This window comes from Narcine bancroftii, chromosome 14 (assembly GCF_036971445.1).
Source record: "Narcine bancroftii isolate sNarBan1 chromosome 14, sNarBan1.hap1, whole genome shotgun sequence".
Taxonomy (NCBI): Eukaryota; Metazoa; Chordata; class Chondrichthyes; order Torpediniformes; family Narcinidae; genus Narcine; species Narcine bancroftii.
In genome coordinates, this window is record NC_091482.1 from 43050654 (window position 1) to 43063175 (window position 12522).

At 39.2% G+C, this 12522-nt stretch overlaps 1 protein-coding gene across 3 annotated transcripts in view; it reads left to right on the top strand.

Moving 5' to 3' along the window:
• Positions 1-12522, top strand: part of LOC138749470 (protein unc-13 homolog C-like) — an 877967-nt gene that overhangs the window by 648665 nt on the left and 216780 nt on the right. For all 3 annotated transcript variants that reach the window (XM_069910841.1, XM_069910842.1, XM_069910843.1), the window contains 3 exons: positions 741-809; positions 8223-8312; positions 11894-12022. In XM_069910841.1, the coding sequence (XP_069766942.1) occupies positions 741-809; positions 8223-8312; positions 11894-12022 (288 nt within the window). The remainder of the gene's footprint in view (positions 1-740; positions 810-8222; positions 8313-11893; positions 12023-12522) is intronic.

Genomic DNA, 12522 nt, shown 5'->3' on the forward strand with positions numbered 1-12522 from the left:
AACATGACAGCCATCAAGGCCAGGTCTCGCAAGAACTCCTTGTCGTCGTTTTTGGTGACCTCTGGCACCTAAAAAATTAGCATTGCACCCCTGGAAAGAATCCATTGAAGTGCCAGGAGACAAACAAAGATGCATTTACTCTGAATAGCTTTGCATAAAGCACCGTGAATAATTTTCTATCAAACGTTAATTACACATGACATGGATGTAAAATCTGATGTACAGCTACCCTGGCATGTTGACATAGTGTGGGAATGGAAGTGGGTCTGCAGAGTGCTGGGCATGAGATGTGAGTGGACAGTTCGTGAAAGAGGAACCATCTGCTTCATTATTCCTTTCTGCACATTGTGTTTTGAGTTGATGTGGCATAATAGGTGCTCATTGTCTAAATAAATATTGGCTATTTTAGAAATTATTATAAAACAGTATCATATTTCTAAAGGTCAATTCTAAATTGAAATTTCAGATTTTTGGGATCAATGATTAAACTGGGATGCAGAATGTCTCAGCAAATTCAAATTATATGTAGATTATCCACACACATTCCCACTCATCCTGATATTATGGCCTCACATTGATACTTGTGTGTGGAGAGATCAGCATTCCAAAATTAAAATTGCCTCTCTGCACCATCTGTGGGTGCACAGAATATCCCAGTAAATATTCATGGGTGAACAACTAATTACAGTCATTATTTTTTTCTCAAACAGATACAATAACTTGTTTCCTTTGTTTTGCAGAGAGAAAAATTTATAAAACTCCTGGATCAGTTGCACAATTCTTTGAGGATTGATCTATCTAAATATAGGGTAGGTGTGGATTACAATGCAAAATGATTTGTTCCAAAGCTGGTGACTGGCATGTGTATTTAGATTCTTTCTGTTTAGTTCCACAGCACATGGATTTCTCCTTCCCCTTAGTTTGTTGGCCAGTGGGGAGGAGCAGAGACAGAGAACAGGGGGATTCACAACCTGCAATGCACAGAAAAGGTTTTCTAAGGTTTATTCAGACCACCTAAAAATATTGATTGTTGAATTGGATGAAATAAATCAAACTGAAATGTTTATTGTCTCGAGTACTGAAATGCAGTGAAAAGTGTTGTTTGGCCTGCTGTCCAGGCACATATCATTAAGGCAGAGATGAAACACACAATGCGGGAGAAACTCAGCAGGTAAACAGTGTCCTTTATGCAGCTAAAGGTACATAATCAATATGTTTGAATAAACTATCTTCTTTATTCCTCCTTAAATTTGAGTCTAAAGAGTACTGCCGAAGAATCCAGAAAATTTGAAAATCCAGACCGACCCAATCCCTGAGCAGCCCAGAATTTATGACTTTTACTGTAATGTTGCAATAGTTTCAGGCTTTATGATGATTAATTATTTGCACCAGATACTTTTAGCAGGATTTGTATGTTGGTTCATATACATATTAAGAAAAGGAGTGTTGTAGAAGACCTATTATTGAGCATTGCCCTCTCTTGCGCTACCATTCTTGACTATTAGGTAGATGTAAGGTGGGGAGGATGTAGGGAGGATTTAGAATGTGCTGGGGGTATGGCATGGCTGAGGTACAGGACCAGGTGTGTGGCTGGAGCTGGAGATGGTGTACCTTTGTGCATGGTTGGGAAGTGACATAAGCTTGTGCTTGTGTGCCAAGTGTGTGTGACAATTATTCAGCAGAGCTCAGTCTCACCAAAGTAATCCTGAGTTGGAAAAGGTTGGTTTGGACATGTGCAAGTGGGATTAACATGGTCAGGACTCACAGTCGGCATGGACGAGGCAGATGAAAGTTCTTTCCATGCTGCTTGTTTCTAAGTGTGTTATGTCGGCTGGAGGAATGGGCTCTGCGAAGCGCATGAGGGAGTCAGGTGTGACAGCCACCTCACGTTAAAAGAAACAAAACACAGCCAACTACCTCTCCTCAGGATAATGTTCGGAGCCCGCAACAACAGAACCTTCAGAGACAGTTCCAGTGTGACACCTCTGATACTTACTCTGTCATAACTCAGGCACTTTGAGATCAGTGTCATCACACTGAGTGTGACACGATGGACAAGAGACAGTTTAAAGATAGGCCCTATCGAGGTGCAAGCTGGAAGAGCAACAAGCAGCTTCATGGCATGGGCTTCAACATAAAAATGGCTTAATCTGGTTTCTCAGCAACTTCCCTTATGGAAATGATGCATTAGTCAGATAATTTTTGGCTCATTCCAAGAAAGAAACAACATGCTACAGTCATCAGTGTAGACTCCCCAACCATGGAGGCTTTGGCTGAGACCATGTGTGAATTTTTTTTTGTAATATTTTATTTTTTATTTTAAATATATTTAACAATCAACAATCATACCAAATACACAACATCAAGAGAACCCCTCCCTCCACCCCCTCCCCTCTATATGTCCTATTAAACAAAGAAAAAGAAACACAAAAAAGAGCATCCTATTGTCAGTGTGTACAGTGTGGCCTGGAAGTCAGCCTGAAGAAAACTGAGGTCCTCCATCAGCCAGCTCCCCACCATGACTACCAGCCCCCCCACATCTCCATCGGGCACACAAAACTCAAAACGGTCAACCAGTTTACCTATCTCAGCTGCACCATTTCATCAGATGCAAGGATCGACAACGAGATAGACAACAGACTCCCCAAGGCAAATAGCGCCTTTGGAAGACTACACAAAAGAGTCTGGAACAACAACCAACTGAAAAACCTCACAAAGATCAGAATGTACAGAGCCGTTGTCATACCCACACTCCTGTTCGGCTCCGAATCATGGGTCCTCTACCGGCATCACCTACGGCTCCTAGAATGCTTCCATCAGCGTTGTCTCCGCTCCATCCTCAACATTCATTGGAGCGACTTCATCCCTAACATCGAAGTACTCGAGATGGCAGAGGCCGACAGCATCGAATCCAGGCTGCTGAAGATCCAACTGCGCTGGGTAGGTCACGTCTCCAGAATGGAGAACCATCGCCTTCCCAAGATCATGTTATATGGCAAGCTCTCCACTGGCCACCGTGACAGAGTTGCACCAAAGAAGAGGTACAAGGACTGCCTAAAGAAATCTCTTGGTGCCTGCCACATTGACCACCGCCAGTGGGCTGATATCGCCTCAAACCGTGCATCTTGGCACCTCACAGTTCGGCGGGCAGCAACCTCCTTTGAAGAAGACCACACAGCCCACCTCACTGACAAAAGACAAAATAGCTGACGTGGACATTTACCCCTCCATAAATCTTCGTCTGCGAAGCCAAACCAAAGAGAAGAGAGAAAGAGACAGTAAAACAAATGGAGACTTGATAGTACCACCATGTTAAAACCTTTGCAGAGATCTACTCATAGCCAGTACCGATGATAACCCTATATTGACACTAGTGAGGTGCCTATATGCTCCAAATAAGGCTGCCAGATATTTAGGGAGGTGTTATATCCCTTCCTGAGATTGTATGTGATCTTTGTTATGAGCCCAAAGGACTCCAAAACCCAGCAGCAATAGAAGTTCACCAAGACAAATGGTTACTTAAACAAAAGTTGCTTTTAATTTTCTTTAAACATAATAACAAGGTCAAACTTTTACTTATTAATATTAACTTAACTTAACCTAACAAATTAAATTCAACTGTCTGAATACAGGCTTCTGGTAATATCTCCTTTTCTCGTCCCTTTTTCAACAATAAACAATTTGCAAGAACATGACCAGGTTTCTTATAAAAATGAAATACAAATCCAGAAGTTCTGTCCTTTCCCACCATCTTTTTTATTACTATTCTCCCCAGACTTAATTTCAGGCTTACACATCTGCTCCACATTAACCCTCTGAAAAGGCTTCCTATACTGAAATTTGTTTTTCTGGATCAGGCATATTCATCTGCTAACCTATTCATTTGTTGCCACGTCCCCATGTCTTTCTCATCCAGGTATAATTTAATCTAATTGGGAACACACCTTTTCCTCAATTAATATCCATTCTCTTAATCTGTTAAAATCATTATTTATTCCTTTTGAGGTGAACCAGTGGTCAAAACATACAGCTTTTCCTAGAGCAAAATCCATATAATATTGACTCCATGTTTTCACTAAACTCCTAAATTTTTGTCCATATGCTTGTGGAATCACAAGCTTTCAATACTGCTTGTTTAACAGAATCATAATTTGCCACTGCTCTTTAGTCAAACCATAATATGCAATTTGTGGTTTTCCCTTCAAGACACTTTGTATTGAAAATACAAAAAAATCCTCAATTTTTCAGCTTCCTTGCCTCATATTTTTGTTTCTGCAATTCAAACTCCCATTTCTCTTTCTTCTTCCACCCTCCATTTCTCCAATTCCAATTGCAATTCAAAAGATCTAAGAGGCCATTTTTCTTTTGGCCACCTTGAGCTCTCAGCAACTTTTTCAAAGAGCTGAAAATATGTATCTATATCTCCCTCATCAAAAGGAGGAACTAGATTTACCTCTCTACTAAACAAAAACCTCTCCCCAGGAGTTACAGCCTCAGTTCTCTTACCTCACTCCATCTCAATTTTTAACTTCTCTAATTGAAACCATCTGACTCTTTCACCATCCTCCCTCCATTTTTCAGCTACCTCCAACTCATATATCCTCAATTTTTCAGCTTCCTTGCCTCATATTTTTGTTTCTGCAATTCAAACTCTTGTTTCTCTCTTTTTTCTTCCACCCTCCATTTCTCCAATTCCAATTGCAATTCAAAAGATCTAAGTCTTTCTCAACAAATTTTCCCTCACCTATATAATATTTCACTATAATCCTCTGTATTTGTATTTTCCTCATCCAAAGCTCAACTTCAGCCAACTTTAATTCCTTAGCAATGACCATCACTTCCTCTTTTCTTATTCTCTGAAGGCCCACAGGAGTGTAACAAAAATGTACTATCAATCTTTGCTGCAGTTTTTCACACACATTAAGCTTTAAATTAACTTGGAAAATCCAATTAACTAATAAATCACAAAAACTCCAAAAGTTTAAGATCCTCAAGACTCCAAATATTTCAATCCAAAACAGATAATCCCCCATTTGTTACGAGCCCAGAGGACTCCAATACCCAGCAGAAATAGAAATTCACCAAAACAAATGGTTACTTAAACAAAAGTTACTTTTAATTTTCTTTAAACATAATAACAAGATCAAACTTTAACTTAATACTATTAACTTAACTTCGCCTATCTTAACCCCTTCTAATTCTAAGCGCACATGTGTGTAATGCGTATATGTTCAGGAAAGTTCCTTGTTTCACAGTCCAGTCATTCACTTCTCACTTCCCCAAGTTCACCGGTATCAGACAATTCTTATACTGTGCACATAATTTAACATTTATGAATCTTCACCAGGCTCTGGTGCTTAAAGGTAAATGGTTATCACTCAGGAAGGTTCTTGATGGTTTCAGAGAGGAATTTGTTGTTCGTTGGACACACACAAACTGATTTCCTCCAATCAGTCACTTCAGTGTCTTGCTGAAGAAACTTGCCCCATCATGGGTTTTCCAACTGATAACCTCTCCTTCCAAGTCACCACAAGAGTTCCTCTTGTTTTCCCTATTTCAGGAGAAACACTCTAGCCAACCATTTCCTCTTGTAAGGACTACAAGGGAATGTACAGGCTGAACTCAGAACTTACAACCCATCTTCAAAATGGGGTTTTTCAACAAGCCTGACAGCTTTCCATTTTGCAGCCTTAACTGCTACTGTAGAACTGACTTCTCTCTCTCTCTCCCCCTCCCACAGAGAAGAATACTTTTTGTTTTTTTCTTTCTCCACTTGTAAAAACCAAAATCCTCTCCCAAGTCACCAACCCCAATCTTTGAAAGATCTTATCAGTACTTCTGAGCTGGACTTTATTGCCCATACACAATACATCAGCATTCTTCATTGCTTCGGCAAAGCCAACCAGACCATCAACATCTAGCTTCCACAGATCTCTTCCATTTTTAATTAGATGCCTTTTGTTAAGTGTCACTCTGTTTGTGAAATATAACCTACACTCTAAACCCCCACAATCTATCTCTTTTAAAGAAATATTTATCCATAACCATACTAATATAACTCATAACACCTTTTCAAGTGGGATGCAGCTGTTCATCTCTGAAGACCACCTATCCATGAGTAGATGGGAGTCAGACTTCAGTGTTTCCACTATACACCTCCTGGCCACACATAAGGCAATTTCTATGAACTTAATTTGATAATTAGTTAGTGATTAAACAACCGTGGTAAAGTTCCCCAGAAGACAAAGCTCTGGGTCTACTGGGAAGGAAACTCCCATGATCTTAGAAAGGATGTCACAGAGGTCATACCAGAAGAGCCTCATTTTCATGCAGAGCAGGAAGAATGTAAGAAGGAACCAACCTCTACACCACATCTAAAACATATCTCTGATAATTCAAGTTTATATTGGTGTAATTTCTGTGGGTTGATGGAGAAAATTATAATGGACCAATTGATACCTGGCATTATTCATAGTCATTAATCTTCCCTGAGATAGATCTGACCAGAGTTGTTCATCTAGGTCTGACTCCCATCTCACCCTGGCTTTGGGCTCTCACTCATCAATAAAAAATACATTCTAGAAATAAATATATACATTTCCTTCATGGAGTAGTTTCTCCTTTTCAGTGAGTCCCGGTAGTCATTTCAGGGCCTAAATTGGCCCTAAGAAAAGATCGTAACTGAAGGTAACAAAAAAAAGGTCTTATTGGACAAGACATATTTCTTCTCCAGTTCTTCAAATGACATAAAAAGTCATTTTTCATAACGATCAAGGTGTTGTAAAATTTTATTGTTCAAGGTCATGGATATAAGTTCAGACTGGAGAAGTGTGATCTTTAAAAGATCTTGCTCAACACCCCAAACCAGTAATCCTGGCTGCCTTCGAGCCCATGGTGAGAAAGAGAGCAGGACTTCACCAAGGTATGAAGATAAAGCTAGATCAGAAGCACTGGCTGGAACTCCCTACCTGGACACATTATGTAAACAGCTAATCTGAGGGAATAGATTGAGGCTTAATGGAAAATAATTATAATTTGGGGGGCAAAAAGGAAGGAGTGTGAAAAAGGGAATAGCTGAAATGCTGTACAAAGAGCCTTAGAGACTTGTTCAGCTGAAAGACCTCCTTTGCCAAAGTAACGCATAGTTTTGACCTGTGTTGTGATGGTATGCTGGACGCTGGCTCAAGGAGGTTTTATTATGTGTAAAATATTGCACGGCTAGTGAGCTTTTGTGATGGAACACTGCAATATATGCATTGTATTGCCACTGATACTGTAACCCCCACCCACTCAGGATTCCTCTAATAAAGGCACCCAATCATCTCCCTCAGTACTGCCTTGGAATCAGGCCAATAGCATGTAAGATATGCCTACAAGTTTATAGTGATTAAAGCCTATTAATCTCAACTTCTGGTCTGTCGGGTCTCATTGATAATGTTACAGCTGTTAACTTGGAAGCCGCATATTGATCATTGGAATTCCACCAAATGAATCAGTCAACCTGCAAGAGTTTGAATGTTTGTAATGGGCAAACTTTTGAAGTGTGTAGTTCCACAACTCAGAATGGGCATGGATTAATGTTTGGCAGCAGAAGCTATGTTTACCCAGGCAATTTAGTCATTTTCCCCCCTGGGTATCACAGACAATAGTATTTATTTCCTGACCCACAATTTGAGACTACCTCAGAATGTGATTCGAGATTAGCCCAGATGACATGGATTTGGAGTCGCAGTGATTTATTTGATATTTTATGAAAACCCAATTTTTTATGATCACATCTTACAGAATCTATTTTCAGGTTTTATTTCATCTAAACCCAGATTCTCAGTACTTGATGCTGTGATAAAATGGATCAAAAACTTAAATAAATATGCATCTACTATTATATTTTCAAAACACAGCAGAGATGGACTTCCAAGTTCCCATTTTCAAAGGATGAAGTTTGAAACCACACCCTACCCTCATCTCCACCCTCAGCATCAGTCCCTGTCTCCAACCCACATCCCTCCCACAAGCTAATGGTTCCCTGCAACAACGTAACCAAAAGGTCGTGAAGTATCACCCCCCCCCCAGTCCAAAGATATCTATGCTAAGTAAATAAAGGATATTTAATGAAGGCTCATTCATGCAAAGTGCTCATGTGCATTGAGATTGCATATTTTGATAAATTTGTAATGTTTTCTTGCATTTCAAGGCTGTAAAGCATAGTGTCATTTTCCTAGGATAACTTTCCAGCAAGTAATTCAGAAAGACTACAAGACCTGAAGTCAACGGTGGACCTATTGACCAGCATTACCTTTTTCCGAATGAAGGTAAGGTGTTATCTTCCCATTAGGACCACTAAATGGAATGAGGTTCTTTATTTTTTAGCAAAGGTAATATTATGCACTTCTTCATGGCAGTGTTTTTATGTTTTAGCCCACCTCAAGTGGATTTTTTTTATCACCATTGTTCAGCATTGCCTCCATTTGCACCGCTGGCTTGGCCCCATTGGCAAGTCCAAACTACAACACTGGAATGCTGTTAAATTTGAAGTACAGGGTACCAATGTCAAGTCATGGTCAGGTGGTCATTTGCTATGCAAACCTGGCCCCTCTTCAGTTTAGAGAGAACATATAGGCCTTTCTTAATTCAATTATTGAGCACATTTTATTAATTTAGGGTTTTTAAATGTGTTTTGATGAACAAATTATGAAATATTTGAAGTTGGGTGCCATAAACTAACTGCCTCAGTGGAGCAGATGGTGGTATCACCCACAATATTATGCCACATGTTGGAAAGGAGTCCATTTTAATCCGCAAATCATATGTGTAGGGTTGTTGATAAGCTTCCCAAGATGGAGATGCCACCTACTTGTTGGGTAAGAAAATAAGAAAAAAAGGAGCAGAAATAGGCTATTCAGCCCATCGACCTTCCCCACCATTTAATCATGAACTGATCCATTTTCCCACTCAGCCCCACTGTCCTGCCTTCACCCTTTCAATACACTCGATAATCAAGGATCTATCAATCCCTGCCTTAAATACACTAATGACTTGGCCTCCACCACAACCACCTGTGGCAACAAATTCCACAGATTCACCCCCCCACCCCCACTCCAGCCAGAAAATATTCCTCCACTCTCTTTTCTAAGCAAATGCCCTTCAATCCTGAAGTTGTGCCATCAGTTTATAGCCAGGGAATGGAGAAGAAGCAACAATGGATTGGAATAATTGGGGAACTGAAGATGAAATCAGAAACAAGAGGGAAGATCCTGACCAAGAGCAGTTTCTTCATCTAACCCCAATCCATCTGTTTCCAGGATATTTCGAAGAGGCCCTTTTATTTGCTTTCCATTTAATTTTAAACCTTGATAGCTGTTTTTTCCAGGCCTTGGGAAGTCTGTTTATGTTTATTGTCACGTGCTGAGCTGCAGTAGGCAACTTTGTTTTTTTGTGCTACATGTCTGGGTCGATTGCAAAAGAAGTTAGCACTCTGCAGTCCAACTTTGGAGTTAAAAATTCCCTGACGGGCTGTGGTCAAAACAAAGTAACAAAGTAATAGTGGTTTGAGAAAAGCTGTTACAGCGCCAGTGACCCATGTGCAAATCCAGTGCTGTTTGTAAGGAGTTTGTACGTTCTCCCCATGTCTTTGTAGATTTATTCCAGGTGGTTCAGTTTCCTCCTACCCTTCAAATGTACGGCGATTATAGGCTGATTGGGTGACATTGGGTGGCACAATCTCATAGGCCGGAAGAGCCTTTTTCCATGCTGTATGCTTAAATTTAAAAAAAGGATTCATCAAGACAAAGATTAGAAAATAAATATTTAAGAGGAGACTTTGTTAGAACTTTGTCAGGACAGTATGACTAATACAATTAATGTCCGATATTTTTTACATCAGCTATATCTTACTCCACAGAAGTTAAATGGATTGAATTCTAATTTTTCAGATAAATGTTTTAGATGCAATAGAGAAATAGGTACTTTTCTACATTCTACGTGGGAATGTTCAAAATTAAGAGCCTTTTGGACAGAACTGGGTTTATTTTTGGAAAGAGTTACAAACATTAAGTTCCCTCAAGATCCAAATATTTTTAACTTGGAAATATTTTTGACACAGAGTTGAAATTGAAATTAAATAAATAACAAAAAGAATTTGTTAAAATAGCCCTAGCGGTAGCTAAAAAATGTGACAGTGACTTAGAAATGTGATGTGTATTTGGGAAAGGGCAGATGGCCAGACTGAAATAGGTCGTTGGATACCGCTTGAAAAGATTCCACATAATTTATGTAATAAATGTGAGGACTTTTTTAAATTTGGGAATCATATTTACAAATTGTAAGAATTAAGTTGTAATAATTGCCCAACCTGAACCTTATGACTTCTAAAATCAAGAAAATTAAAATGTTAGATTTAATTTGATAGTTTTAGTAAGTTTTTATAAATATTATCCAGATATTTTCTTTCTTCTTTTTTTCCTTCTTTTCTATTGGGGGAGGGGATTTTTTTTTTAAATCACTATATATTAATTATTCATTATTTTCAAATAAGATATTTATGTGTAAGTTTTTAATGCATATATAAAATCAAATAAAATTTTTCGAAAACATTGATTCAGATTAATTCCCAGCTGTTTCCTGCCACTCCAAGAGCTGTTCCTGTAATGATAGTGATCATGGTTGCAATGCAACTAGCAATGCCTTAAGGATTATTGTTCCCATTTGATTATACTTGGCTGCCAGCAGGGGACTGACACAGAGCAAGAGACAGTATGTAAGATCTGTAGTGGAGGCTTGCAGCCTCATGGCATGCCTCATGGTGCTGTTTACAACCACTTTAAAGAACCTTTTCATTCATCCATGTGTGTCTAAGAACTCATACATGCAAATACAAAATGAAATTGTTCCGACCATGGAGGGTGGGTGGCCCAAACTCGCGGTGAGAGCAGCCTGCGTGGCCACAGTAACTGTCCTCTAAAGGAGATTCATTGGATATAGATGTCCCTTTCCTGGATCTGCTTGATCCTTGCTGATCCCAATATCCTCCTCACCCTCCAGTTTGGCGTGGAGGGGAGAGGAGAGAGCTGTCTGATGATACAGTTGCTCCTTAGCAGAAACTATTCTGAAAGAAAACTGCACAAAGAAATGTCAGTTTAATGGAATACAGACAGTATGAAATAAAAAACCATTTAAAGAATAAGAACTATTATCCTGAGAACAGTTTTTTATAAATTTGGAATGTATTATTTGTGGCAGTTTTAACAAAGAACACTTTAAATCTATTGGAGAGGTCAGGACAAATGAAAGTTTTGCAGTGCATATCAGTGCCAATATTATTCCTTCCTTTACCGATCCTTTAGGATTAAAAATTCAATGGAAAGTTTTTCCTTAGTTCAAACACAATCATAGTGCAACTTCCCTGCCTGACTTTCTCCCCTTTGGAAGGTGTTAACTCCTTGGTAGGTGCAGAGCTGCAGGGCCCTGGGTGCTTCGTGCATTTTTATGTTTAAGCCCTGACCTATCAAACATACTTATTTCAGCAGTTGAGTGGATTTCTGCCTGGACCCACATCCACAGGCACTTCCAGCGGTTTGTGGTGTTTGGTCAGGAGTAGAAGCTTCATTTAATTTGACTCTAGCTAAAGTTCAGGAGCTGCCCCAGATTTTTCAGCCAACTGAGAAAGAATTGGACTTGAGGGCTGAACCCTTCCTCATATTACTGAGGCACGTTGCCAAATCGTCCTACTGAGCAAAACTACATCAGTGGTGATTTTGGGAATGTGAATTATTTGCTTGATCACAGATGTTGACTTTGTGCATTTATTACCACTCTGGAACTTGATAAAAATTGTGCTCTTTGCACCACTGCAAAGTAAAATTGTTGGATCAATTAATACTTTTAATACTTTCAGGTTCAAGAACTACAGAGCCCTCCCAGAGCAATTTCTGTGGTAAAAGATTGTGTTAAAGCCTGTCTGGACTCAACCTACAGATATATTTTTGACAATTGCTGTGACTTGTATAACCAGATGATTGATCAGGTAATGGATTCTACTTTTTACAGGTTTCAGTTTCCATGATTAACAAGTTGGTGGAGGTGGTGAAACTGTTCCTATTTGCAATTTGCATCGAATAGAGTCCAAATTGCATTGGTACCAAACACATACTTGTTTGGCATCTCACTAATGTAAGAAACATTTTACCTTAAGCCACATTTTATTGAAGTCATGCAGTGAATAAGCATTGATACAATCTTCAAACTCCAGCTGCAAGTTGACTGCTCATTATTTTCTAACAGGAAAATGCAGATGACTTCATTGTAAAACTAGCAGTGAGCTGTTATTTCCCTTCACAAGTGAGGTACATCAGTTTTAAAGACAAAACCAGGAGAAAATAAAGCATCCATAATGATTTTGATTATCAGCCTGAAGAAAGAAAGGAATTCTCAAGATAATGTGTCAATGGCATGTACTTGACAGGGCAATCTCCTATTTTGTTTGACTTTCTAGTTAGAGTTTGTGCATTTTTTTAAAAATAGCAA